Genomic DNA, 27,676 nt, shown 5'->3' with positions numbered 1-27,676 from the left:
CTGATGTATGTTAGATATTATTTCAGTTTCTAACAGTATTTTTGGGGTCTTCTGACAAGATGTGTTCTGTATACCAGTATTTCAGGAAGCTGGCTAACTGAGTAAGGGAGATTTGGACTTTATTCCATGTTTCGTATTTGAAGGGGTTCTAGGTTTTACTCAGTGCAGAAATCCCCCCCTCGTATATAAGTGCTTCCACAGAAACTATATTCATTCATTCATTCATTATCCTAACCCGCTTATCCTGAACAGGGTCGCAGGGGGGCTGGAGCCTATCCCAGCATACATTGGGCAAAAGGCAGGAATACACCCTGGACAGGTCACCAGTCCATCGCAGGGCACACACACACACCATTCACTCACACACTCATACCAAGGGCAATTTAGACTCTCCAATCAGCCTAACCTGTATGTCTTTGGACTGTGGGAGGAAACCGGAGTACCCGGAGGAAACCCACGCAAACACGGGGAGAACATGCAAACTCCGCACAGAGAGGCCCCGGCCGATGGACCTCCTTGCTGTGAGGTGGCAGTGCTACCCACTGCACCATCCGTGCCGCCTACAGAAACTATATTGTGTCATTTAAACATACAGTATTTACCTTTTTACGCCTTCAGATTCCATTATAATTTTTTATTAAGTAAGCTGTTCCAAGACAATGCACAGAGATGCACGTATGAAAGTATTTTTTATATATAGCACATCTAAAGATACAGAGGGAACCGTGACAGTGAGGGGATCCAATGTTGTTAAACACAGGAAAGTGGTGGTGAAAAGTTTGGAAGGACACTGTTTTTTAACCAAAGGAGGTGCCTCAGTTACTCTTTAAAATTTTTAAATTTCAGATTTTTCCCTTTTTCTCCCAATTTGGCAGCCAATTGTAGCCCATCTAATCCAATTATAGTTAGTGTTAGATACACCGCCCACACCCTGTCCCTCGGCGGCCCGAAGGAGAGCAACACGCCTTCTTCAAGCCGTCTCGTCTCATGCTTGTGACCGTGATTCCGAGGCGCCCAAGGTGCTTATTGTGCGGCGATCAGCTAACCCTGCCAAGTCCCTCCCTCTGGAGCAGTGAGCCAATTATGCCACTCTACGAGAGCCGGCCAAACTTGGCTACACTAAACTGAAGGCAGTTTATCCAAGCAACATCATAAAACATCAGGAGTGTCACATTACGACTGTCTACTCCAATGGTACATCAGCAGTGATCTGTTCGCCCCTCCTACCCAAACGTACTTCTGTCTGATAGGACAGGGGTTACCACAGCACAGGTTTGGTGAGTAACAGGGCTCATTCCAATGACTTATATTTATCCACTTGTCATTTCCTTGCTCTGGATCTGGAAATCAATCAGTCTGCCATCTTTTAGGACATTCCAATCCCTCAAATGTTCCTTCTAGGAGCTAGAAGTAGAAGTTAGGAACTCCCAAACATCCCTTTGAGCAAGGAAATATCAGCGCATCCATTGCGGAAGTATTTCTGCGGAAAGCTTGATGTATAAATGATCAACCTGTGGATACAGCTCTCCCCAGCTGCCACTTCTGTAATGGATATGGCTTTGAACTGATGTTTGAAGGAGCAAGGACATTCCATTTGCCTAATTAGCATTTTCTCGCTTTCCCCGTCTTTACTTATCTTTTCTTTCATCTTTTCCTAGCCACTCGGTGGGTGGAGCTAGGGGCAAGAAAAGTAAAAAAGAAAAAGAAAAAGAGGAGAAAAATAAGTGATTGGAATGAGCCCCAACAGATCCTCCAAGGAGAAAAAGGCTCCTGTTAGTATGGAACTGTGAAAGTGTGCCCTCTACAGGCCGATCCTCAAAAGTGCCGCTGCTTGCAGATCTGTTACCGGCCCTTCTGTATCTGTGACTGGGAAAACAGAGAAGAAATCTGTATGACTATTCCACTATTTTAAAAAAATAATTAAATATGAACTTTTATTTATTCGGGTTAATCCCATTGAGATCTCATTTTCAAGGGAGACCTGATTTGCATAAAATCAAATATTCATAAACAATCTAAGAATGTACAGTGCAATTGACATAAAATGACAAACCTCGTTCCCTCAACCCCAAAACTGCATTTATGCTTCAGGACCAGTATGGCTTGTTTCCCAGAACATATATAGTCATGTGGCTCAGTTTCTAGAGCATTGCAATAAAATTGGTTGTGGGTTCAAAACCCAGGGGACTACATATACTGAAAGAATGTATGCATTAATAATCCTGTATGAAGCTTTGGATAAAAGTGTCTGCTAAGAAGCATATCTGGTTCATAGTTAATCTGAATTTAAACCAGTATTTCAGAAAATAGCTGTTGCTTATTCAAAATTAAAGCATTGCAGTGTGTATTTCTGTATCAGTGTTAAAGAGGAACCTCACTGAAGAATGGTAATCTGATACGATGCGGATTGCTTTTAAAAATCTTTCTCTCATGACCAACTCTGACTCACACCGAAGTGTCTTCACACCAGGCCTTCACAGCTCAAACCAGCTGCGTTAACATAAAAAAACAAGCTTCCTGAAAGCATAGCAAAATGGCCAGTGATCCACAGATCTTTAAAGTGTGTGGATAGGCTAAAGAGCATCCCAAGAGCAGCAGATAGATATTCCAGATAAACTACAGATCAATTAATCCTCAACAGGAACAACTTTGGTTCCCGTTTACAATAATCAGTTACAAAATGAAGAAAAGCTAGTGGTTTTGAAGAGGAAGAAAAGATTGTATAATTTCTAGATTTGCTTTGCCCTTCTGTTACTCTGCAAAGTGTCTGCTCTAGAGAGATGTTTTTCACTCTTCTAACACAACAGCAGACTTTAGTTTTTGAGTGTGGCAGTGAAGTTAAAGACCTCAGGATGCACTGATTTACACCACTTGACCAGGCCAGTACTGATGGGGGCCGCTGGACCCCGGAGGATAACTGGTCACTACAGACCCCATGGAGGGGGGTCCACTTTATACGTATGTACAGCACATTTGGTCATACAGCAGATTATCTTATTGAGTGATTTACATAGGTCCGTTACTTAAAATATGATCCATTCATACCACTGGATATTGTCTGAAGTAGGCCTAATTCAGGTTAAGTGACCTCCTCAACTCACACAACTCACAAACTCTCACTCACCAGCTTCCAGCGCAGTATCTTTATCCACTCATCAGCCTCCACGCCTGTCTTAGCACACAGGTAAAACGTCCTCTCAGGAAACACCAAACTGAGAGACAGAGAGAGAGAGAGAGAGAGAGAGAGAGGGGGGAGACAAAGAGAGAGGAGAGAGAGACAGAGAGACGGAGAGGAGAGAGAGAACACACATTAACAGTTACTAAACACACAGACAACTAACACTGACTCCCCACACGCCCAACTGCTAGCACTGTGTTAATCTTGACACCTTGCTAAACAGTAAACTCGCCCACTAAAAACACTAAGAGAACACCCACTAATACACTGCAAAAACATCGATCTTTAATGTTTTTCTTCTTGTGATTAGGCCCAAAAAAATTTTTTTTCTCTCCAGTAGAACATATTAGGTTGTTTACTTAACAAATCTTGAAATGAGTAAAGCTATAATCTCACCTAATTAGCAATATTTGTGAATTACTTAGCAAAAAGAAATAGAAATTCAATTATATGTAATTATACATATGACTATCTGTGATAGGGCTATTACCTAGCACGCTATTCTTAGCATCATCCCTGTGATTAGGAGCTACATGACCGCTTCAGATGTTACGGGAAACCGTTCTGGGTGCTTTTCAGTGAGGTGTCAGGGAAAAGACAGGAGGGAAATGCAGAGGCTGTGAAAACAGCAAATCTTTAAGGAGGTTTCCATAAATCAGTGGTCCTGCGTTTCAGCAAACCATTTCCAGGACGTTTTCCCATCATTCGCGGGCACACTGGAATGGCCAGGATAGAAATTCGGGAGGATACCGGATCTCCCCCGTGTGGGAACTATGGTCAGGAGTGGTTCTAACGCACTTCTCTGATACCATCAGCCACTAACGTTACACCTGCTTTCTGTCAGGCCTAAAAAGACAACTTTCACACAGAGAGAAGTCGGCACGAAGCCCCCTGATAATGGCTGACTAAACGCGAAATTAATCCATCAATCTTCGCTATTTTAAACACGATCATTACACAGGCCCCATGTTTTTGCTCTCTATCTGACACTGTCTGCGATCTCAAGCGTCTCCATCGCACCGCACCGTCTCATTCGACAACTTCACTACAGATAAACGCAGGCCGGACGCGACTGGGATTAATGAACACACAGCTTTGGTTTATTTCCAGACACGAAAAGTGAAACCAGACGAACCGCTGTAAAAAAAGTGGCGGAATAGTGCTGGCCCAGCTTTGCCAGATGCCGTACCATTTCACTATTATTTAAAAACAAAAATACGTACAAATACGATAATTATTGTACATCTGGCAAAGCTGAGCTGGCTCAAGGCAGGATATCTACTTCCTCTTTTAACGTTTTTCTCAGCCTTTCGTTGTTCCGCTTTCTCTGGGGCTGCAGCCGTATTTTGGGCATTAGGTGCATCTCATCTGAGTTCACTTAATTCTGTTTTTCAATGACACAGGAAGTGAAACGCTTGGGCAAGTTTGACCACACACAAGACCGCTCCGCACCACAAAACATTAATCCACCAGCAGACAATGTCTGCTCAAAGCTAAGAATCCTATTTTATGTTCTTCTTTGCATTTATTCAAATATGTTGAAAACAACTCCATTGGACAAATATACACTCAGTGACCACAAAAAATAAGTCTAATAAATACTAGGTACAGTGGTGTGATTGCCCCCTTCCTGATTTCTTTCTTTTTTTTTTTTTTTTTTTTTGCATGTTTGTCACACTTAAATGTTTCAGATCAAGCAAATTTCAATATTAGTCAAAGACAACACAAGTAAACTTTTAAAAAAGTAACAAAGAATAATCCAAAACGGTTCCGAAACTTTTACACAGGGCCATTTTTTCATTATGTCATTTATACTTTTGTGATTGATGTTAAGTCTTTTTTCAACAATGTATGTATTGCCCATCAATGATTGAATCATTGGTTGGGACTCCCTATTGGTTGTTCCCTATTTGTATGTCTCTACAAATGAAGCTCTCCATTTTCTGGCAAAGTAACTCTGATGAAGGCCTAGTGCCGAAACGTCAGCACGTCTGCCAATAAAGTGGTGACTCTGTAAAGTAGCAGTGTTATGCTTTTTTCCTTACTTTTTCAAAAGTTTAACCTCAAAAAAAGCTGCACCTGCAAAAAAACTCTACCAAGGTTTGCAGGCCCTCTCTGGCTTTCTGGTACATTATATCATTTATAAACAGTAAAAAATGAAAATAAAAAGCAATCTTGCTTTAATATTAGCAGAAAGGTCTCGTGTTTAACTCTGTACCATTTAGAGTCCAGGTTTGCTTTTGATCACGTACAGATTCATTGTAACAGACATTTAAACCAGGGGTTCCCAAATTTCTGCACCCCACTGTACATTATACACTCAGTGAACAATTTATTAGGTAGACCTGTACAGAGCTTGCAGATGTGGTCAAGTGGTTCAGCTGTTGTTCAGGCCAAATGCCAGAATGGGGAACAAATATGATTTAAGTGACTTTGACCATAGAAGGGTGGATTGAGTATCTCAGAAACTGCTTATCTCTTTTGATTTCCACAGTCTCTAGAGTTTGCAGGAAATGTTGTGAAAAACATCCTGTGAGCAGCAGTCCTACGGGCAAAAACGTGTCGTTAATGAGAGAGGTCAGAGGAGAAGGGCCAGACTGGTCAAAGCTGACAGGATGGTGACAGTAATGCAAATAACCACACATTACAACAGTGGTATGCAGAAGAGGATCTCTGAACACACAACACTGTCAAACCACTCAGTGGATAGGCTACAGTAGCAGAAGGCTAAAGTAAGTCTAATATATACAGTGGTTTGAAAAAGTGTTTGCCCCCTTCCTGATTTCTTATTTTTTTGCATGTTTGTCACACTTAAATGTTTCCGATCATCAAACTAATTTAAAAATTAGTCAAAGACAACACAAGTAAACACAGTGGTGAACCTTCCCAGGAGTGGCCGGCCTACCAAAATTACCCCAAGAGCCCAGCGACGACTTATCCAAGAGGTCACAAAAGACCCCACAACAATATCCAAAGAACTGCAGGCCTCACTTGCCTCAGTTAAGGTCAGTGTTCATGACTCCACCATAAAAAAGAGACTGGGCAAAAATGGCCTGCATGGCAGAGTTCCAAGACGAAAACCACTGCTGAGCAAAAAGAACATTAAGGCTCGTCTCAATTTTGCCGGAAAACATCTTGATGTTCCCCAAGACTTTTGGGAAAATACTCTGTGGTCTGACAAGACAAAAGTTGAACTTTTTGGAAGGTGTGTGTCCCATTACATCTGGCGTAAAAGTAACACCGCATTTCAGAAAAAGAACATCATACCAACAGTAAAATATGGTGGTGGTAGTGTGATGGTCTGGGGCTGTTTTGCTGCTTCAGGACCTGGAAGACTTGCTGTGATAAATGGAACCATTAATTCTGCTGTGTACCAAAAAATCCTGAAGGAGAATGTCCGGCCATCTGTTTGTGACCTCAAGCTGAAACGAACTTGGGTTCTGCAGCAGGACAATGGTCCAAAACACACCAGCAAGTCCACCTCTGAATGGCTGAAGAAAAACAAAATGAAGACTTTGGAGTAGCCTAGTCAAAGTCCTGACCTGAATCATATTGAGATGCTGTGGCATGACCTTAAAGAGGCGGTTCATGCTCGAAAACCCTCCAATGTGGCTGAATTACAACAATTCTGCAAAGATGAGTGGGCCAAAATTCCTCCACAGCGCTGTAAGAGACTCACTGCAAGTTATCGCAAACGCTTGATTGCAGTTGTTGCTACTAAGGGTGGCCCAACCAGTTATTAGGTTTAGGGGGCAATCACTTTTTCACAAAGGGCCATGTAGGTTTGGATTTGTTTTCTCCCTTAATAATAAAAACCTTCATTTAAAAACTGCATTTTGTGTTTACTTGTGTTGTCTTTGACTAATTTTTAAATTAGTTTGATGATCTGAAACATTTAAGTGTGACAAACATGCAAAAAAATAAGAAATCAGGAAGGGGGCAAACACTTTTTCACACCACTGTATATATTAGACTTACTTTAGCCTTCTGCTGCTGTAGCCTATCCACTGAGTGGTTTGACAGTGTTGTGTGTTCAGAGATCTTCTTCTGCATACCACTGTTGTAATGTGTGGTTATTTGCATTACTGTCACCTTCCTGTCAGCTTTGACCAGTCTGGCCCTTCTCCTCTGACATCTCTCATTAACGACACGTTTTTGCCCGTAGGACTGCTGCTCACAGGATGTTTTTCACAACATTTCCTGCAAACTCTAGAGACTGTGGATATCAAAAGAGATAAGCAGTTTCTGAGATACTCAATCCACCCTTCTATGGTCAAAGTCACTTAAATCATATTTGTTCCCCATTCTGGCATTTGGTCTGAACAACAGCTGAACCACTTGACCACATCTGCAAGCTCTGTACAGGTCTACCTAATAAATTGTTCACTGAGTGTATAATGTACAGTGGGGTGCAGAAATTTGGGAACCCCTGGTTTAAATGTCTGTTACAATGAATCTGTACGTGATCAAAAGCAAACCTGGACTCTAAATGGTACAGAGTTAAACACGAGACCTTTCTGCTAATATTAAAGCAAGATTGCTTTTTATTTTCATTTTTCACTGTTTATAAATGATATAATGTACCAGAAAGCCAGAGAGGGCCTGCAAACCTTGGTAGAGTTTTTTTGCAGGTGCAGCTTTTTTTGAGGTTAAACTTTTGAAAAAGTAAGGAAAAAAGCAGATGATTCGATCATTGATGTGAAAAGACAGGGCAATACATACATTGTTGAAAAAAGACTTAACATCAATCACAAAAGTATAAATGATATAATGAAAAAATGGCCCTGTGTAAAAGTTTCGGAACCGTTTTGGTTTATTCTTTGTTACTTTTTAAAAATATAATTACCAAGGCCCAAACCCAGATGATTTACTCGTTGGGGTTTGAATGAGTCAGGTGAGTATAATTCCAAGGCTGAACGTTTTTATTCTGAAGTAACCCCATGCAGTGGCTGTTCTGTCTGGTGTCAACAACCATGGGTTCTTCTAAACCAGTGGTTCCCAACCTTTTTTGGCTCGTGACCCCATTTTGACATCACAAATTTCTGGTGACCCCAGAGGCTTTTTTTTTCTTCTAGAATTAGTTCTTGGTCATGTTTGTTATACTGTGTTGCAAATACAGAGTAGCCAGATTAGTGCACAAAGTGACATTTTATTTTCCCTGATCAGGAAATACATGTACAGTTAGGTAAGCTACAAGGCTTGATAAAATTATTTTTTTTTAAATCAATTACTAAACATTTCAGGCGACCCCATTTGAATTCCGCGGGACCCCACGTGGGGTCGCGACCCCAAGGTTGAAAAACACTGCTCTAAACAGTTGTCCAAGGATGTCAGAATGAAGATGGTTCATTTCCACCAAGAAGGAGAAGGCTACAAAAACTCTCAATGTTTCAAACCTATTTCCACTGTCAGAAACATTATTAGAAAATGTAAGATAAATGGAACAGCTAATGTCTTGGCAAGGTCTTCAAAATTGTATCAGATAGAATGACTCGAAACCTGGAGAGAGATGCTCAGAACAACCCACACATGACAGAAACTTGGCTCTCCCAAGAGAACACAGCCCTTTCCTCTGCTCATTCTTTTTCCCACACACCCCGACCCACTGGCAGAGGAGGAGGCTCAGGTCTCCTAATCTCATCCTCATGGTGATCTAGTGTCTTCTCTTCACCCTTCTCCTCTTTTGAATTTCATGCGGTTTCTGTTACTTACTTACCCATAACTCTTTATTATTGTTTTCTATCACCCTCCAGGTCCTCTGGGGAGCTTCTTGGATGAGATGGACATCCTCCTTAGCTCCTCACCAGACAATGGCACTCCCCTGATCCTCCTGGATGACTTCAACCTGAGTCCACCCAGTCCACCTTTCCCTCCCTCCTTTCTTCTTTTGACCTTACCCTCACACATTCTCCTCCCACCAACAAAGCAGGCAACCCTCTTGACCTGGTCTTCACAAGGAGCTGCACAACAACCAACCAGAGAGAAAAGTCCTGTCTCCCCAGTGATATGGCTTCCTTCCATGCCCTCCTATCATCTTTCTATTCCTCTGTCTCTCCTGCTAAATCTTCCTTCTTTCACTCTAAAAGTTGAAAAGAGGTTGGGTGTTCCAGCAAGACAATGATCCAAAGCATACCTCAAAATCAACCATGAAGTACCTCCTGAAAAGACAGATGAAGGTTTTGGAATGGTCACCACGGTCCCCAGACTTGAATATTATAGAAAATCTATGGAGAGATCTCATGCCATACATGCAAGGGGGCTGAAGAATATTTCTGAGCTAGAGGTGTTCTGCCAGGAAGATTGGGGAAACATTCCAAAAGTGAGTATTGAGAGACTGACTAGAAGGAGCGTTTACAAGCTATTATAGTTGCCCGAGGAGTTACAATGTACCAACTGATAAGAGTTCTCAAACATTTATACAGGACCCTTTTCCTTTTTTATTATATCGAAACTGTAAATAAAAAAATAAAAAATAAAAAATAAGAATGGAAGAAATATTTCATGTTTAACTTTGTACCATTTATAGGTCAGGTTCGCTTCTGTACACTTAGATATTGATTGTAAAAGGCTTTTAGACCAGGGGGCTAATGTTTTTGCACACCACTGTATAGTTACCATATTATAAATTTCTTACTGTTATTGCTAAAAACTGAGCTCTGTGTGAAGTATGCTGCCATGATGTCACTAGAATTAAAGATTGCCATCTTTAATTAATTAAAGATGACCCTCTCTGTTAATGGGACAGTACCTAAAAAATGGGTAGTTACGAAAGTATGTATATTAACATATTAACGTATGTCACACTCACCAGAAACAGTTCACTCTCTCCTGGGAGTAGTCAAACTGAACCGCAGAGCAGGACGTGAGGTTGAGGGTTCGAATTGGCTCATCGAACTGACAGGAAACCAGAGAGGAGATCATTACGGTTTCATTGTTTTTATCACTTTTATCATTTTGTTGGTCTGTATTTTATGGGTACATTTTTACAGTAAACTTCCAAGAGGAGCAGCATCAAACTTTCCAGGTTGGAATGACATAAATTTGTGATTTACATTCCAATATGAATATGTAATATTCTATATACCAATGGGATTACGCCATTATTGCATCTGCATTAGACTGATTTGTCATTGATCTGACCGTGTTCTAGATGATGTCATTGGGAATGGGGGATGTGGGCTCACCATTTTGTCTTTGAAGTACTTCAGCTCATTCCTGTTTAAGGTAAACCACCTTGTTTTCCAGCTCTGCAAAGGAAAGGACAGAAATGGTATTCACTCACCGATGTCCACTGACACATTTCAGTTTTACATTCAAGCAGTGTGCGTCTTCACAGGGAAATGTTTTGATCTGGTGATTGCAGGCCGGGCGGCCTGACTCATTGCAGAGATGAGGGGTTAAGACAGCTCAGCTTTCATAGGGTAACAGAAAATATTAAGGCGGGTTAAGAGAGACAATGTGATGTTTGTATGACAAATGATTGGTTAGCTATATTGTATAAAGCCCAGGATACTTCCTACTGTTACTTTGGAATTCTCTGGTCTCTTGAAGCTCCTTGCACGGAGCACACAGATTCCCCAGATTAATTTGTTTTTGTTGAAACTAAAGATTTGTAGTTTGAACAACTATTGACTCTGAGTAATTCTTCAACATCATTGCTGCAATTACTTCACCCACATGAAAGGGACAAGGAGGAACAGCGACAGAACAGGACCATTAAGCAGAAATACATTTTGAATAATTTCAGTTTATTTGTGACTGATACACACCTGTTACTTGATACTGGATAGAGCAGCTGAATCTGCTGCATGATATGGTTTAAAGCATATTGTGCCTATCTGGATATATTATGCATATTGTGATGCGTCTTAAAGAATATTGTGCATATTGTGATACGGTTAAAAGCATATTGAGCATATTGTGAAATGCTATGTAGTAATAGTCTGTGTATTGTGATAGTGTGCATATGGGGCCATGGCCTGTGTGGTATTAAAGAGCACTGATTAGCATACATTAGCAGGTCTTTGGAAGGGGAGGCAACCAAACTGCACACACCTTGACTACAGCACCTTGCTTTACCAGATAGCCCTCCTTCGTGCCCAGCTGTGAGGAAGAGAATCATGGGAAATTAGTCACACATGAAGGGCAATCAGTGATTGGACATAATCCTGCTTGCAGGCTGCTGATTGGCCGTGTGTGAGAGGAACGTACGGAGGGGGCGTTGGGTACCAGGTCTTTCTCTGTGCGGCCGGTCTGCATGGCCGTGTGCACCCGCACTGACTCGTATATGGAGGGCTCCTCTACCCTCCGAGGGTACGGACACCTCAGCACCATCAGAGTGCCTGAGGGAGGGGGAGAGGGAGTGAGAGAAGGGGGGAGAGAGTGACAGAGGAGAGAGAGGCGGGAGAACAAGGGAGAGGGATGAGGGAGAGAGATGGGGGGAGGGAGGGTGAGAGACTGTACTTTTACATCCTGTCTATTTAGGTGTGACACAAGAAATTAATTTTTCAAACCATTCCTATCTGGAACTGTTCATATCAAAGCAAACAAGCACAAATATGTTGAGGCCCATGGCACGATATTCTTGTTGCATTCATGTCATCCTGCAATTGCTTCCAGTAAATGGAAATAGAAACCTTCATCTGCAGAAAGAGCGCTTTTACTTTCACTTCCTGAAACATCATCTTCATTAATAGAATGAAATATGGCTAGAAGTGATAACATGTTTTATAGGCATGTATGTGAAGAAGTACACTTCAGTGGGGCATGTTCTCACTGCTCTTTCTGTTTTCAGCTGGTAGGCAGTGGGCATGTTCTCACTGCTCTTTCTGCGTTTTCAGCTGGTAGACTACTAGGACTGGTGACCAAACCATGGCTGAGGTAGTGGTTTTCTGCCCCTGGCCACATATACGCGCCATGGAGGAAGAAGAAAAAAAACTTCTCAATTGTAGATGTCAAACCTTCTGAAAACAACATATGTTGTTCACGGTAGAGACCATTTACAATGGTAAATGTGTATTTTGTATTTTATAGTGAAACTGCACAGGAACAGCTGTGTAAAAGGACATGGTAAATGTTCAGATCGGGATGCAGGAGGCACCTGAGTCACTCCCCAGAAGAGGCTGGTTGGCGAAGTGCTCGATGAAATTCTGCAGAGAGGGGAACACGTTGAAGCCGAACGAATAACCGTCACCCTCCCGCTTTACGTGGAAGTGCTTCACTGAATCCTTTGCCCTGTGTAAGGAGAGGGAGGGAGAGAGAAAGAGAAAGATAGAAAGATAGAAACACCACAAAATTAACTCTCTAAACTAATAATCCAACTCAAAAGGAACATGTAACCTTTACAAGTTCCATCAGACAAAACCCACCCAGACTTAAAACCATTGAACCTCCTGTCCAAACTCCAAATCAATCAAGAGGTAGTTTGTACAACCTACCAAAATCACCTACAAAATCAACCTGTCTAAACAAACAAATCACCTGACTAAACATCACCATTATAATGATAAATTATAAATTACCTCTCCAAGCTTCCAAATTGCTACTACAAAAGAAATAGAAAATATTTACTGTCCAAAGCTGCAATTCCCCATTCCAAAAACCTAGACCACATATGACCAGTTCTCACTGCCGAATAAACAAAGCCTATTCAAGCTAATAAACCAACCATGCAACATGCAAACTTCTCCCAAGGACAGGAAAAGCTGGGGAATATCTGCTCAAACAGGTGAGCGCTATCTATTATATTCCATTTCCCTCTTTCACTTCTTCTTAATTCACACACACACACACACACACACACACACACACACACACACACACACACACACACACACACACACACACACACACACACACACAACCAATAAAACAAAATTATAGAGGAGAGAAAATATCACAAATCAGAAAGTTTCCCTTGATACTTATATGTTAAAGGACCTGGGGATTCTGGGATAGCTTACTGTGATATCCCTCCTCAGGTAAAAAAGCATTGTGGTGCTATTTTTATCCCACTCCAGGAAGCTGGGTTAGGGTTAGGGTGACAGGAAGCTGGGTTAGGGTTAGGGTGACAGAAAGCTGTGTTAGGGTGACAGGAAGTTTGGTTAGGTATAGGGTGACAGAAAGCTGGGTTAGGGTTAAGGACAGGGTGATAGGAAGCTGGGTTAGGGTCAGGGTGACAGGAAGCTGGGTTAGGGTTCAGGAGACGGTGACTGACAGTGAGGCACTCACCGGACAGACAGGGCCAGGTAGTTGGGTCCCTCCTGGCTGTTTCGGAGCAGGTAGCTCCCGTCCTTCCCGTTTGACAGAAGCAAGGCCTCTGCTGCGTGCCGGGAGAGGTCATAGTGGTACCAACTGCCAGGGTCACAAGAAGGTCAGAGGTCAAGCTGGAGCCTGGTGTGGTGCTCTCACAGAAATGGACGGTATCTATAGCAACTATAAGATCAGCTGCTATATTCCTACTGTAATTACACACTATAGGAAGTTCATGGATGGACCAGAACACATTTCTGGTACTGTGTCACAGTTTATGGCTTTTAAAGAGGAGGTGTGTCCAAGCTCATAGCATCCACTGCCAGCTCTCTCTTCCTCTCTTTCTCTGTTGCACTCTCTCTCTTTGTCTCATGCACACACGCACGTAGACATTTGCTTCAGGAAATGTCAGGCATTGGATGTCAGGCATGAAGTTCTGGACAGCTCCCTTTAAAGAGGACATGTTTAGAGGGGACTTCAGATAAACAGCAACAGAGTGATACTGAATACATTAGCCAACCACAATACATTCAATACAGACTCATTTTCAAACACAGTCCATTTTTCTGCTTCCAGACAAACACATTTTTTTAAAAATCCTGCCGTTGGCCCTTGAGCAAGGCCCTTAACCCCAAAAACTGCTCCAGGGGCTTTCCCCTGTTACTGTTCTCTCTGGCATTTCTCCTGCGGTTTCTTTGAGAACACATTCTCAATGGACCTCCCCCTGGTTAAAAAAAGTTAAAATAAATGTATTTAATTGGGCAGCCTATAGTCTAGTGGCTAAGACACAGAAGGTTGAGCAAGGCCCTTTACCCCACATTGCTCCAGGGGGGATTTTCCCCTGCTAATCAACTGTAAGTTGCTTTGGATAAAAGAGTAAGATAAATACCAAATAATAATAATAATAATAATAATAATAATAATAATAATAATAATAATAATAATAATAATAATAATAATAATAATAATAATAATAATAATAATAATAATAATAATAATAATAATAATAATAATAATAATGATGATGATGATGATGATGTTATGGGCGGCACGGATGGTGCAGTGGGTAGCACTGCCGCCTCACAGCAAGGAGGTCCTGGGTTCGAATCCCCGTCGGCCGGGGCTTCTCTGTGCGGAGTTTGCATGTTCTCCCCGTGTCTGCGTGGGTTTCCTCCGGGTACTCCGGTTTCCTCCCACAGTCCAAAGACATGCAGGTTAGGCTGATTGGAGAGTCTAAATTGCCCGTAGGTATGAATGTGTGAGTGAATGGTGCGTGTGCCCTGCAATGGACTGGCGACCTGTCCAGGGTGTATTCCTGCCTCTCGCCCAATGTATGCTGGGATAGGCTCCAGCCCCCTGCGACCCTGATCAGGATAAGCGGGTTCAGATAATGGATGGATGGATGGATGGATGATGATGTTATTATTATTATTATTATTATTATTATTATTATTATTATTAAATAAATAAAGACTGGGCCTCTGCTTGGCCTGGGATCAGCCTGCTGTAAAGCACAAGGCTTTTAAACACAGGCTACGCTGCTGGGCCCAGGTAAATCCTAGCATGTTCTTCACCTTCTTACACAGGACCCTGAGTGCTTATCAGCCCAGAAAATGGCGCCCACTTTCTCCCAACATTCGTGGAAAGCACAGGCCAATCCATCATTTTTAACCAATTCCGTGTAGTGTTTGACACGTGTGGGACACAATTAATTTACCCATAACCACCTTTAATAGTGTATTTTGGAGCATAAATTCAAAGGTCACCAAATATCAAGCTCTGCACTAAGGAGTTTTTTATGTGCTTGTTATTTCAGGTCTGATGTTTGTACTACTGCTACTCTGTAGTGTCTTTGTGACAGTCTCCTGTAAAAAGCGTGATACTAATGAAACTGAACTGAATTGAACTGAATTAATACATTCATTAAGGTCAGAATGACTGGTGTAAATCTGCAGATCTCCCACAGAGAGTTCAAATGGCAGCAGGCTTCCTGTTGTCAGAAATATGGCTATTTACAGCACATCTGAACTTCTGAAGAGCAGCAGATCTGCTACAGGAAGGACAGGACACAGGGCTGTGGAGCAGATTAACCTGACGGGCGGCTACGTTTGTACACTGGGGGCGGGGGTGGATAGAAACAGTACTTTAAACAGGGCGGACTGCACACTACTCACTTTCTACAAAACTGGAAACACTTTACTTGACATCCTTTAACATAAGGCTGGCACAGCACTGTCATACAATGTGCTATACACCCTTTTATCTGTAAATATTATGCCAGATGTTACTGTAGAATGCAGAATAGCCTTACTGTATAACGTATCGGTGAATGTTACGACAGATGTTTCTATCCTAACATTTACAGATAAAAGTATGACAGTTTTATATTTGTTTTAGATTTGACATACGCTCCAGTATGCCATCTTGTGACGCGTATGTCAGCCTTATGTTGAAAGTTTAAGGTGTTAGCAGAGTTTTTTGGTCAAAATGTAATCGTCTGCTTCACCTCCCAGTGCAGACTGATTGCCCAGTGTGCAGCTCACAGTCCTGTTTGCAGTGTGACAGGTAAGAATCCGACAGGTAGGACTGGTCCTCTAGATTTCACAAATAGAGGCATCGCAAGTGGCAATACAGGTGGTTGTTTTTGGAGACACATCCAACTCTGATTTAAATAAAAAAACACTTCTTGATTCTGACTAAATGTACAGCAAAAAACCTGCAAGTGAATGGGACAAGTGTTATATTTGCAGGTAGGATTTAATTCCAGATTCAATTCCAATTCTCTGGATATGACCTGAGTATGGATGGGCAAATGGGATTTCCTTGTATTAGAGTACCTTTTTTCTTTGTCATATGTTACTTTCTCAGTACATGTGTCTAAATTTTCCAACGTGGCACATAGGGCCACATACAGAGTGTGTGCAGTCATTGAAAAACTGATCAAATTATGAAAAAGATTTCTGAAAGAGAATTGGGCCGGATGTAAGACACTCTGAACTCAGCCCATAAGTGGGAGTGTGGGGATATTTGGGTTCATAGAAACAGTACTTTAAAATGCTGCAACACAGGTTGGAGCAAAGATTTGTGGGTAATATGAAAAACAGTAATTTGCACTTGCCTTAGGAAAACCTTTTTTTAAATTAATTTATTTTTGTATGTAACCCGTTAGCAAACATGTTATTAATAAAAGTTGAAGCTGTTCTGGAGTAGTGTTCCAAGTGTTATGGTTGCAATAATAATAATAATAATAATAATAATAAAAATAATAATAATAATAATAATAACAGTAGTAGTAGTAGTAGTAATAATAATAATGTAATAATAATAATCGTCAATGTAAACTAAATACATTTGTGCATTTGCACACTTTCCATTGCCAGTTTGAATCAAAGCAATTCATGGTTCCACCGTGTACTCACTTTAAAACTACAAATGATGGCAACAATATCTTCCTCAGATAAACCTCTGGTTATCACAACACGTGGTGTTCAGATTATTTTGTCAATAAATGTGTAAAGTTTCTGTCAAAGCGAAACACACGTGTCACTGCAGTAACGTGTCACAAGAGAAGAAGGTATCTTCATTATATCCTAATTTCCCCTCTCGCTTCTGACATGCTACAAAGTGTGGACTTCTAAAAGCTTCCTCTTCTTCAGATTGTTATTACGTATTGTTATTATTGTGAAGAAAAAGCAAAAGGGAAGCAATTGGACTATACAATTACTTATAGTGTATATATATATATATATATATATATATATATATATATATATATATATATATATATATATATATATATATATATAAAACCTATACATGTATAAATACAGGTTAATAATAAGTATGTATATCTATACAATAGCTTACGATCCTCAGCTAAGTAGATACCAGTCAGTGGTTATTAACAAGCATAGGCTACTGATTAGTCTTAGGCTTCAGGTGCTGATACGCGCTCACCATAGCGTATCGAGCTCATCCATCTCCTCCTTGCTGGAATGATAGCTGTACTGCGAACCGCCGTCGCTCATGTTTCAGGACAGGACTTCAGATGGCCGATCCACCTGCTGGAAGACTTCGCGGAAAGATCCAGTCCCCGCTTTCCGCATAGGATAAGTTTTTCTCCGACAGACGGTCGGCACTTGGGGCTGAAAAATAAATAAATAGCCTGAGCAAACGTCAAAAGAGGAAGTAGGACGCGACAGTCACGCCCACACGCCGAACTTCAGCCTTCCAGTCAATTGCGCCTTTTACTTTGCGTTAAAAACGCAACATCGTGGGTGGTGTTGAACTAAGCAACCTTACTGATTTGCATATATATTTTCTGATAACGTCCACGTCCATCTCACGCTTGTTTATGCTTACAGGCGATCAGCCTACATTAAAGCGCTCTGTTGAGAACACTTTACAAAAAGGTTCCATGAATTGGCATGAACTAAAGTAGCTGCTAACTACTACTGAGAAGTCAATCTGTACAACTCTGTTAATGTATTTGTAGCTACATCATTCATGCTAACAACTACATTAGTTATTGGCAATTCATATTGGAATGAAGAAGTTAGTTAATGTATTTGCTAATGGTGAACTAATTATAAGCTCATCCTATGGTTTGCCTAATGTACAAATATGTTAGTTGTTAACAAATGCATGCACTAATGAAAAGTTAATTTCATGCTTAATAAATGTATTTGTCCATCATTAATTCATGTTAACAGTTACATTACTTAATGCCAATTCTTGACCACTATATTCAATTCAATTCAATTCAATTCAATTCAATTTTATTTGTACAGTGCTTTTTACAAAGGGCCTTTGTTGCAAAGCAGCTTTACAGAATTCGAAACCGGGCCCCAAGAGTATGCCTAGGGCAACAGTGGCAAGGAAAAACTTCCTGGAACAGGAAGAAACCTTGTGCAGAACCTGACTCAGTAGGGGGAACCTATCTGCCGCTGGTTAACACCGGTTTGTAAAAACAATGGTTTTAAACAGAAAACCAGATTAAATAAAAGTTCATAAATGTCCAATAAATTGAAGCACAGATGGCAGGAACACCAATGGGTGGCACTGTCAGGCAAGGGGACAGGCTTGGTGCTACAGCTGTGGCAGGAGATATCTACGTCTAAGTTAAGGAAACATTTTGATTGAACCCCAGCCAGTGTTAATCATACTGCTTTCAATTATACTAGCATTGACCCTTTGCTTCACTTGATGGAGCAGTTACACCACTATACCGTTTCTGTCGCATTCCACTGGACACTCAATGATACCTGTCACTTTGATGTCCATTTCTGGAATATGGTTTGTGGTCAGAAACAAAAAAAATGCGCAATTGAGCACACTATGTGGTAATGGTGAATGTGGATGGTTTACAACTCACAGTAGTATTATATCCTTATATTCCCAGTGTAGCCACAATAAGATCCACACAGCCATTGGGCCCTTGAGAAAGGCCCTTAACCCTGCATTGCTCCAGGGGAGGATTGTCTCCTGCTTAGTCTAATCAACTGTACGTCGCTCTGGATAAGAGCGTCCAAATGCCAATAATGTAATAATGTAATATTATTTCAAGTAAAATGAGTTTATATGACGAGGACTTTTCAGGTCAATCATTTTCCATATTACACCCCTTACCTTCTAACGAGTATGCATTTGTACCACAAAATCATTTATTTACCACAGGCTCATGCTTGAGGAAATTCTGAAAGATGTAACATGAAATCAGTAGAGTAGGAAGAACAGCTGAAATCACCAAAGTGACAGTATTATCAGCACAGATTTGTGTACAAACTGGCTTGTGGATGGAGGATAAACTCTAAGAGGAACAATCAGTTAATGGTCTATAAAATGTACACTAAGAAACTTGATAAAAAATGATAGAACACCTTGTGGTAGTACAAGAGCAGGATTTGAATTAATCTTTTACAGGTTAGCACTTTTTGAAAGATTATGTTTAAGGTACAATATTCACCCCACAGATCACGTTATTTACTTGCCAGTGCCACTTTCTTATTGCACGCAAAGCAACTTCTAGTTTGCATAGAACACCCACCGCTTGTTATCTACATGCACAGTCCCTTAAACAGCTGCTTTCATAAACCCAAACTGTTCCAGCACAGGTAAAAACAAAACAATCGCAGACGTAACAGCACCATTGAGGAAGTGCAGTTACATACCGTTTCAATGTCCCTTGTGATTTCTTTATATCATCAAACGAGTGAGAACTGTGCTGGCAGAAACTTGTTAACCAATCATTTGGAACACTCAAAGACCATTGGGACACAGCCTTTCGCTTTGAAGCGTGAATGATCTTGAATGATTTCTTCAAGTGTGAGATGGAGGGAGAGGGAGTGAGATAGAGAGGGAATAAGAACTTGAACACCAGAATTGACTTTTGATTGCACTCTGAAAATGAATTGTTGCACATTTTATTGTTGGACACAGACACTTTGAATGATACACTCACAATGATTTCCACTCAGGGAGATGGGTTCAAAGCCCATAAGGCACCATTTAAATTATGGCTCACACACGTCACAACCTGTTTTACAGAACTCACAACTTCAAGTGCTTCACGTTTCTGTCGAGTGCTAATAGGCTTTTCAAATAAAAATAAAAGCCACCTAATCAAGTGTTTCCACATCATATTTTCAGAATATTTCCTCTAACAAATAAGAGAATACTGCAGATGAGTTGTCTAAAATGTGGACCAGCCAGATTTGTGATGCGTCTGTACCATAACATGGTTTTTAAGGCATTAGAAAACTATCTCATAAATGGCATCATGGTCATATAAAATTGCATTCTGCAGGAAGATATCAAAATTAGGTAACCCTGTGTAAACACATTCAGTAAACTGCCCTGTCTCACTTTATCATTCTAATGTAAACTAAAACATTTCTTCCTTCCACTTAAATCATGAGCTTCCTCCAGCCATCACTGTGCAGCAGTGACTAGTTTTATATCGAGTGCATTAAATTCAACATGTGAAAAAAAACACCTCTATCATAAACAAACATACAGCTGTGATGGATATTAATAACCAGCATGGTTAAAAATTTGTATTTAACTCTTGGAAGAGTAGGTATTTATTTTAACACTCCAAGTCTGTGTTCTAGAGCTGCTTTCAGTCAGCACCAGTACTGATTTTACATCGTGCACCTTAGAGGGTTGATGAAGACAGCAATATTGCGTAAATATTGGAATTTGGAGTGCAGAGTGTGTTTGGATGGTGATTGACCCATGACATGATCTGAATGAGGATAAACAAAGCCAAAGGACGCGATCTGCTACTGAACCAGACCATCACATAACTTGATAATGTAATGTTAGTCTGATAATATCAAAAACAAAAATAGAAAAATGTAATGACAGCATGGATTGAAAACTTGAGTAAAAAGTCTCTCTCTCACACACACACACACACACACACAGTGTAACATCTGCCTCGTCATGTTCGGTTTCTTGAGTGATTTGCCCAGCATGAGGATGAAGTCTGACAGTGAAGGGGGGGTTAAACATGGCAGGCTCTAGCCCCCCACCTGCCTGCAGACGTACAGAACCCTAACCCCCCCCCCCCCGATTAAATAATTAATTGGGCTCATTAAATCATTAAGAGCAGAAGTTGGTCTGAAATCCAGAAACAGATACAGCCCTCCTGGCCCATTCCTGGTCTAGACACACACAGGACCTTGTTCTTTGTTCTAGACTTGCCCAGGGCTTTTTTCATTGATCCAGATGTGCACAGGTCCTTGTTCATTGGCTTAGGCACACAGGTCTGTTTTCATTGGTCTAGGCACGCACAGGTCTTTTTTCATTGGTCTAGACTTGCCCAGGGCTTTTTGTTCATTGGTCTAGATGTGCATAAGTCTTTGTTCATTGGTGTAGACAGGTCTTTGTTCACTGGTCCGTGCAAAACAAAATCCTTGTTAATTGCACAGGTGTGCATAAACATGCTGAAGAATAATCTTCATTGGGCCAGGGAAGCTCAACCACACTTAGGCCCCTGTTGATTGGTCCAGCCATGCTCAGGCCCTTGTTGATTGGCTCATACACCCTCAGGTCCTTCTTGATAGGACCATGCACGCTCATGTCTTTATTTGTTCATACATGCTCAGGTGCTTGTTGATTGGTCCATTCACCCTCAGGCCCTTCCTGATTGATCCTGGCCCCCACCTCAGGACAGCACTGCGTGTGTGTCGGCCTGGCACTCTGTGAAGTGGGAGGCGGTGTGGGCGGAGTCAGGAATGGGGGTGGTGAGGAGGGGGGCAGGGTTAGGAAGATCCCCCCTCCAACTCTGGAACCCGGCGCGACGTTCCTCAGGACTCAGCTTTTCCAACCGGGAAGCCTTCATGATATCAGATGGGTACAGGGTATTCCACACGGAGTGATACAGGATCCTGTGGAGAGACAGAGGGGCATGTGAGTGTGTATGTGTGAGTGACCGGGTCAGTGGCTGCGTGTGTGTGACGCAGTGTGTGTTTGAGTATATATGTGTGTGTGTGTGTGTGTGTGTGTGTATATGTATTGTGTATTAGGATGATTTATTTGGCTAGGTAAGCGTTGTCTGGCTAGGTAAGCAGTTCACACATTGCTCATACATTTGCATGTTGCGGTACTACGATTTAAAAAGAAGAGCGTCTGCCAAATGCATATATGTAATGTATACATGTACACTCAGTGACCACTTTATTAGATATTTATTAGACTTATATTTAGACTAATTAAGTCTTCTCCTGCTGTAGTATGTATGTATAAGTGTGTGTGTGTGTGTGCGTGCGTGCGTGTTACCTGGGCAGCAGCGCCAGCAGTGTGGTCAGCACACACACGCAGTAGAAGAGTGGGTCTGACATGTGTCGTGTGTCGATGCCCAGCGGGTTGGCGGGAGAGTTGCAGGTGACACAGGTAGCGCTGAACACCAGGGTGAAGAGGAAGTAGAACAGGGCACTGCCAACCAGCACCGCTCCGTGCAGCCATGTCTGCAGGACACACACAGGACATACACACACACAGACAGACAGATACAACACAGACAGACACGGAACATACAGACAGACAGACAGACATATGGACATCATGGGAATGTTAATATATTACTTTGAGACCTCTATCACTTCCTGTACTCACCAGGGTGTGGCTCTATCACTTCCTGTACTCACCAGGGTGTGGCTCTCGATGACTTGGTGCAGCAGGATGATGAAGAGGGCGGAGGTGTTGATAGGCGTTCCGAAGGAGAACACACTGATGTCCGAGCCAGCATATGCCTGCAGCACACACACTGTCAGAGTGCTGTGACACACACACACACACACACACACACACACACACACACACACACCCACACCCACACCCACACCCACACCCACACCCACACACACACACACACACACACACCCACACACACATTATCAGTGCATTCTCTCGCACAGTCTCTCTCGCACTCTCATATGGGATGACCATTCTCTCACACTCACCAGATATGGGACAAAGAAACAGATGAGGCTCTGGTATGTGGCATCCAGCATGGTGATCCAGAAGGTAGAGGGGAGGTAGGCCTGAGAGCAGAACAAAACATGCAGAGTTACATACACCATCACTGCAGTGCACAGCACCTCACTGTAGATCACTGCAGTGCACAGCACCTCCCTGTAGATCACTGAAACACAGTTACACACACCATCACTACAGTGCACAGTACCTCACTGTAGATCACTGAAACACACAATTACACCAACCAACTAACAAATAAGAGTACATAAAAATGCAAACAGGGAGAAAATAATTAAAGACAGTGCTAAAAAAAGTGCTGCTAGACATAGCACAAAGTTAAAAGCAAGAAATAAAAATAAGCTTCTAGATATACAGTAGCTGAAAGTAATGTAATAATATTGAGGTGTAGTTTGAGAAACAGTGCTGTGGATGAACAGGGCCAGGCGCATGCCTCAGGTACCTGAGAGTTCTGCCCCGCCCTGTAGAGCTCAGGCAGCTGCAGGAGGGTGTCGGCGGAAACGTCTTTATCCATGACGCCATACAGGAGGGGCGGGGCCGAGGTGAACAGCAGGTTGAAGAAGATTAGGACCCAGTAGTTGGTCATGGTCGCGCCCGAGAAGCCACAGTAGAACTGGTACCAGAACAGGAGGTTCACATAGGCCTGCAGCACCAGGGAAAAGCATTAAATCCATGAATAGCAAAACATGCATGTAGACCAGTTATAACCAGAAACAATAGTCATTGTAAGTGCCTGTATTTTTTATTTTTAAAAGCGGGTATAAGAGGGATATTGAGGATGGGTAAATCAGGAGGGACAACTAAGGTACAGTCTGAAAAGGTGTGTTTTCAGGCTGTGTCAAAACAATAATATTTATTGATGATGTAACTTATGATGGTAGCAGCAGAATTAATTCAGAAGTATACAAAAACATTCGGTCTACCAACAAACAGAGAAATGCGTCGGAAATAATTGGGAGGAACTTCATAATGCAACAATGACCCAAAACATACTGCCAACACAAAGGACTACATTAGGGAGAAAAAGTGGAAGGTTTTAGACTGGCTAAGTCAATCACCTGACCTTAGGGGATTAAAGGAAACCCCCCAAAAGACTGAAAACAACTGAAAGAGGAAGCAGTAAAAGCATCAAAAAAGAAGAATGCAACAGTTTGGTGATGTCAATGGGTCGCAGACTTGATGCAGTTATTGCAAGCAAGGGATATACTACCAAATATTAAGTGTTATTTACTTTTATTTACTTAAATACTCTCTGTTCCAATACTTTTGCTCACCTAATACCAAAGGTGCTAAGTTCTTAGTAGTTTAACACATCTAGGTGTAGATACCAGAAAGTAAAAGCTGAAATTCTCAACTCGTCTCGTGTACATATTTTTATCTCAAGCCCAAATGTATTCAGTATATTGCAAAAACAAAGGAATTGTCCTTGCTGTCCCAATACATTTGGAGGGGACAGTATATGCTATGCAAATCACCGACCTAAGGAGGTCTGCAAAGAAAACTCCTGAAGACAGGAGAATGTGTGGCTCTCCACTAGGTGGCAGCACGTTCATGCCGAAGAAGAAGAGGATGATGGGACACTCACCACATTCTTGTAGAAGAAGTAGAGGATCATTTTGGCCAGGCGGGTGTAGCACCAGTGCCCGTGGACCAGCAGCAGCCTGCGAAGGTGCTTAAATCTGGACACGGCATAGTCACTGGACATCACAGCCTGAGTGGTGGAAGAAGAAGACATAGTTTCTCTAAGAACTATCTTTATAAGAGAGAAAGAGTGAGAGAAAATTATCTTCATAACAAAGAAAGGGTGGACTAGCTTTATAAGAGAGAAAGAGTGGACTATCTTCACAACGAAGATCTCTCAAAGAATGTAAGCATCTGATGAAAATGTGCAGCATCTCACACCCAGTTCTCAGTCAGTTTTGGAAGTTAATTTTGATGATGGCTGCGTGCGTTTCACTTGCATTTATTGGTGACTAAATGAAGAACTGTCTTTACAAGAAAGTGTTTTATGAAAATGTGCAGCATCAAAAGGTTTGGAACAGGAAGATTTTATTCTGAGAGACAGTTTTGGGAAGATTTTAATGATGAATCAAAATGAACTTGATGAATGTGCTTGACTTGCATTTACTGGTGAGTAAAAGTCAAGGATGGATGCTGATTGGATCACATAGAGAGAGAGGGGTGGAGTCCAGTACCTGCATGCCCTCCTGGCCGGAGATGCCAATGCCCACATCTGCTACCTGGATCATGCTCACGTCATTGGCTCCGTCACCTGGAAGCAGAGCAGATAGTTACCTCTCACAGTCTCGCACTCGCACTCGCACTCGCACTCGCACTCGCTCTCGCTCTCGCTCTCGCACTCGCACTCGCACTCGCACTCGCACTCGCACTCGCACTCGCACTCACAGTCTCACTCGCACTCGCACTCGCACTCGCTCTCGCACTCGCACTCGCACTCGCACTCGCAGTCTCACTCGCACTCGCAGTCTCACTCGCACTCGCACTCGCACTCGCACTCGCACTCGCACTCGCACTCGCACTCGCACTCGCACTCGCACTCGCACTCGCACTCGCACTCACAGTCTCACTCGCACTCGCACTCGCACTCGCACTCGCACTCGCACTCGCACTCGCACTCGCACTCGCACTCGCACTCTCACAGTCTCACTCGCACTCGCACTCGCACTCGCACTCTCACTCTCACTCTCACTCGCACTCTCACAGTCTCACTCGCACTCTCACTCGCTCACGCTCACACTCACGCTCACGCTCACGCTCACGCTCACACTCACACTCACACTCACACTCACACTCACACTCACACTCACACTCACACTCACGCTCACACACACTCACAGGAGACCTCAAACGATACAGTTGGATGAACCTAGTCAATTGTTCTGTAATTTGAAATTCTGGCATGTGATCCAGTGCTGTTTTGCACAACACAATAGTCTGTTTTAGTAAAGCCACACCAGGACAGTGTGAGTGTGTGTGTGTGTGTGTGTGTCTGAGAGAGAGAGAGAGCAGAAGGTACATAATGGTAATTTAATCTGCTTAATAACGGGACATTAAGTGGATATTTGATCTTGTAGGCAAAGAGTATCCTATAACCCTGTTGAGTTGAAGAAACACACACAACACGTCTGGTGCAGGTCAGGATTAGTGGGGTCATAACCTGGAGAAATGTGAAAACACCTCTGGATGTTTTTGAGTTGGCTAATATAATTAAATTAAATTAAATTTTATTTGTACAGAACCTTTTACAACACAAGATGTTTACAAAGCAGCTTTACAAAGAGCCCAGACCTCAGATGCCCTCAGAGCAAGCCTAGGGCGACAGTGGCTAGGAAAAACTCCCTGACTAGCAGGAAGAAACCTTGAGCAGAACCAAACTCAGAGGACAGGCCCATCTGCTTCTGACATATATTATATGTAATATATATATATAAAATAAAATAAAAATTTTAAATCAATAATTATACAAGTAATAATTACGCAGATAACAAATATAGATGACTATCTGAGAAGGCACAAGGAGGGCAGAAGTAGCAGATTAAGCTGAAGCTGAAGCAGAAGGTTGTGGTGCTTGAGCTGCAGCTCCAGGCCTGAGCCCGGAGCAATAGTAGTAAAACAAAAAGTAATCCGGCCACCATTCTGTTGGTGAAGACAGCATTTGAGTGTTTCACTTCATTATAGCTGAAGAGTGGGGCTGTTTTATAATCGTGGTCACTGTTTACCGACAAGTCATGTTTACCGACTGCACAGTAGGGAAGCTGATGCGGCTCCTCCACTAAGCGTGTGAGAGAGAGTGACATAATCTGTCCCTAATTTGTCCACAAAGTATTGCTGTATTGTCCTAATAACGCAATAACTCTGATTGCGACTACATTTGCCTATGGTCAGGGTTGTGACCCCAGGCGGTACTGACCTATAGCCAGGGTGGTGACCCCAGGCGGTACTGACCTATAGCCAGGGTGGTGACCCCATGCGGTACTGACCTATAGCCAGGGTGGTGACCCCAGGCGGTACTGACCTATAGCCAGGGTGGTGACCCCCAGCCGGTCCCGGACGAGCGTGACCACCTGGCTCTTCTGCAGGGGCGTGGATCGGCAGCAGATGACGGCCCGGCACTGACGGGTCAGCTCCAGAAACGGGTCCTGAAGCTCCTCCTGCAGAGCCCAGTCCAGCGTCCGCCCGTCCAGAACCAGGGTGAAGCCGGGGTCCCCGACCCCCTGTGCCACGCCCTCGCCCGGCTCAGAACCCCTGCTGGCCTCAATCACCGCCCGCAGGTCCGCCAGCAGAGCCTCACACTCCTCCTACAGGCGGGAGGGCAGAACAGCAGCGATTTAACACTGGGAACTGAACAAGAATACGTTACCACAAAGTGTGCATTAAATAAGGAATAATCCAGGACGAGGTGTTTTTATGTTTGACAAAAGACCATGGTATAAGTGGAATAATCCCCTCTGAGGTGTGTGCTAAAGGGCTTTAGTGCACAACACTGAGGCAAACAACTACTCCGGGTGGTTGCCTCCACAGAGAGGGTTAAAGCCCCACACACCTTATCTGGGGGGTAATTCACATTTTGGGGCAATTCACCCTCAAAATATAACATTTTCCTGGCACAAACTACTAAAGTTGTTCACTAGGCTTCCTTTTGCAGCACGTTGCTAGGTTGGCTAGCTGGCCAGGCAGCGTATGAATTTAGAATGGTGTTTAAACTAGAGCCGAACTACTTTCGAT

At 42.5% G+C, this 27,676-nt stretch overlaps 2 protein-coding genes across 3 annotated transcripts in view; both read right to left on the bottom strand.

The window, feature by feature from the left end:
• Nucleotides 1-613: 613 nt before the first annotated feature.
• Nucleotides 614-17,636, bottom strand: dapp1 (dual adaptor of phosphotyrosine and 3-phosphoinositides). 2 transcript variants are annotated; one of them, XR_009708943.1, is made up of 10 exons: nucleotides 17,387-17,636; nucleotides 13,409-13,531; nucleotides 12,279-12,412; nucleotides 11,390-11,520; nucleotides 11,234-11,281; nucleotides 10,363-10,425; nucleotides 9,987-10,072; nucleotides 8,895-9,336; nucleotides 3,125-3,212; nucleotides 614-1,866 (listed from the first exon to the last, which is right to left on the bottom strand). XR_009708943.1 is itself a non-coding variant. In XM_061244803.1 (9 exons), exons 1-9 carry the CDS (start codon nucleotides 17,455-17,457, stop codon nucleotides 1,843-1,845), a joined length of 768 nt encoding a protein of 255 aa, XP_061100787.1. In that variant the 5' UTR covers nucleotides 17,458-17,630; the 3' UTR covers nucleotides 614-1,842. The 2 variants fall into 2 exon arrangements, 1 of the variants encoding a protein (XP_061100787.1); XM_061244803.1 differs by lacking the exon at nucleotides 8,895-9,336 and having other exon boundaries at nucleotides 17,387-17,630.
• Nucleotides 17,637-19,835: 2,199 nt separating this feature from the next.
• Nucleotides 19,836-27,676, bottom strand: part of atp10d (ATPase phospholipid transporting 10D) — a 31,931-nt gene continuing 24,090 nt past the window's right edge. The window contains exons 16-23 of the mRNA XM_061246885.1: nucleotides 26,967-27,249; nucleotides 25,126-25,202; nucleotides 24,516-24,641; nucleotides 23,373-23,573; nucleotides 22,897-22,977; nucleotides 22,582-22,686; nucleotides 22,214-22,401; nucleotides 19,836-21,822 (exon numbers count right to left, since the gene is read on the bottom strand). Of these exons, the coding sequence (XP_061102869.1) occupies nucleotides 21,600-21,822; nucleotides 22,214-22,401; nucleotides 22,582-22,686; nucleotides 22,897-22,977; nucleotides 23,373-23,573; nucleotides 24,516-24,641; nucleotides 25,126-25,202; nucleotides 26,967-27,249 (1,284 nt within the window). The 3' untranslated portion in view covers nucleotides 19,836-21,599. The remainder of the gene's footprint in view (nucleotides 21,823-22,213; nucleotides 22,402-22,581; nucleotides 22,687-22,896; nucleotides 22,978-23,372; nucleotides 23,574-24,515; nucleotides 24,642-25,125; nucleotides 25,203-26,966; nucleotides 27,250-27,676) is intronic.

The sequence above is a fragment of the Conger conger genome, chromosome 6 (genome assembly GCF_963514075.1).
Source record: "Conger conger chromosome 6, fConCon1.1, whole genome shotgun sequence".
In the NCBI taxonomy this organism is placed as follows: Eukaryota; Metazoa; Chordata; class Actinopteri; order Anguilliformes; family Congridae; genus Conger; species Conger conger.
Note: the sequence above shows the minus strand (reverse complement) of the source record. Positions and strands in the feature narration are given on the sequence as shown.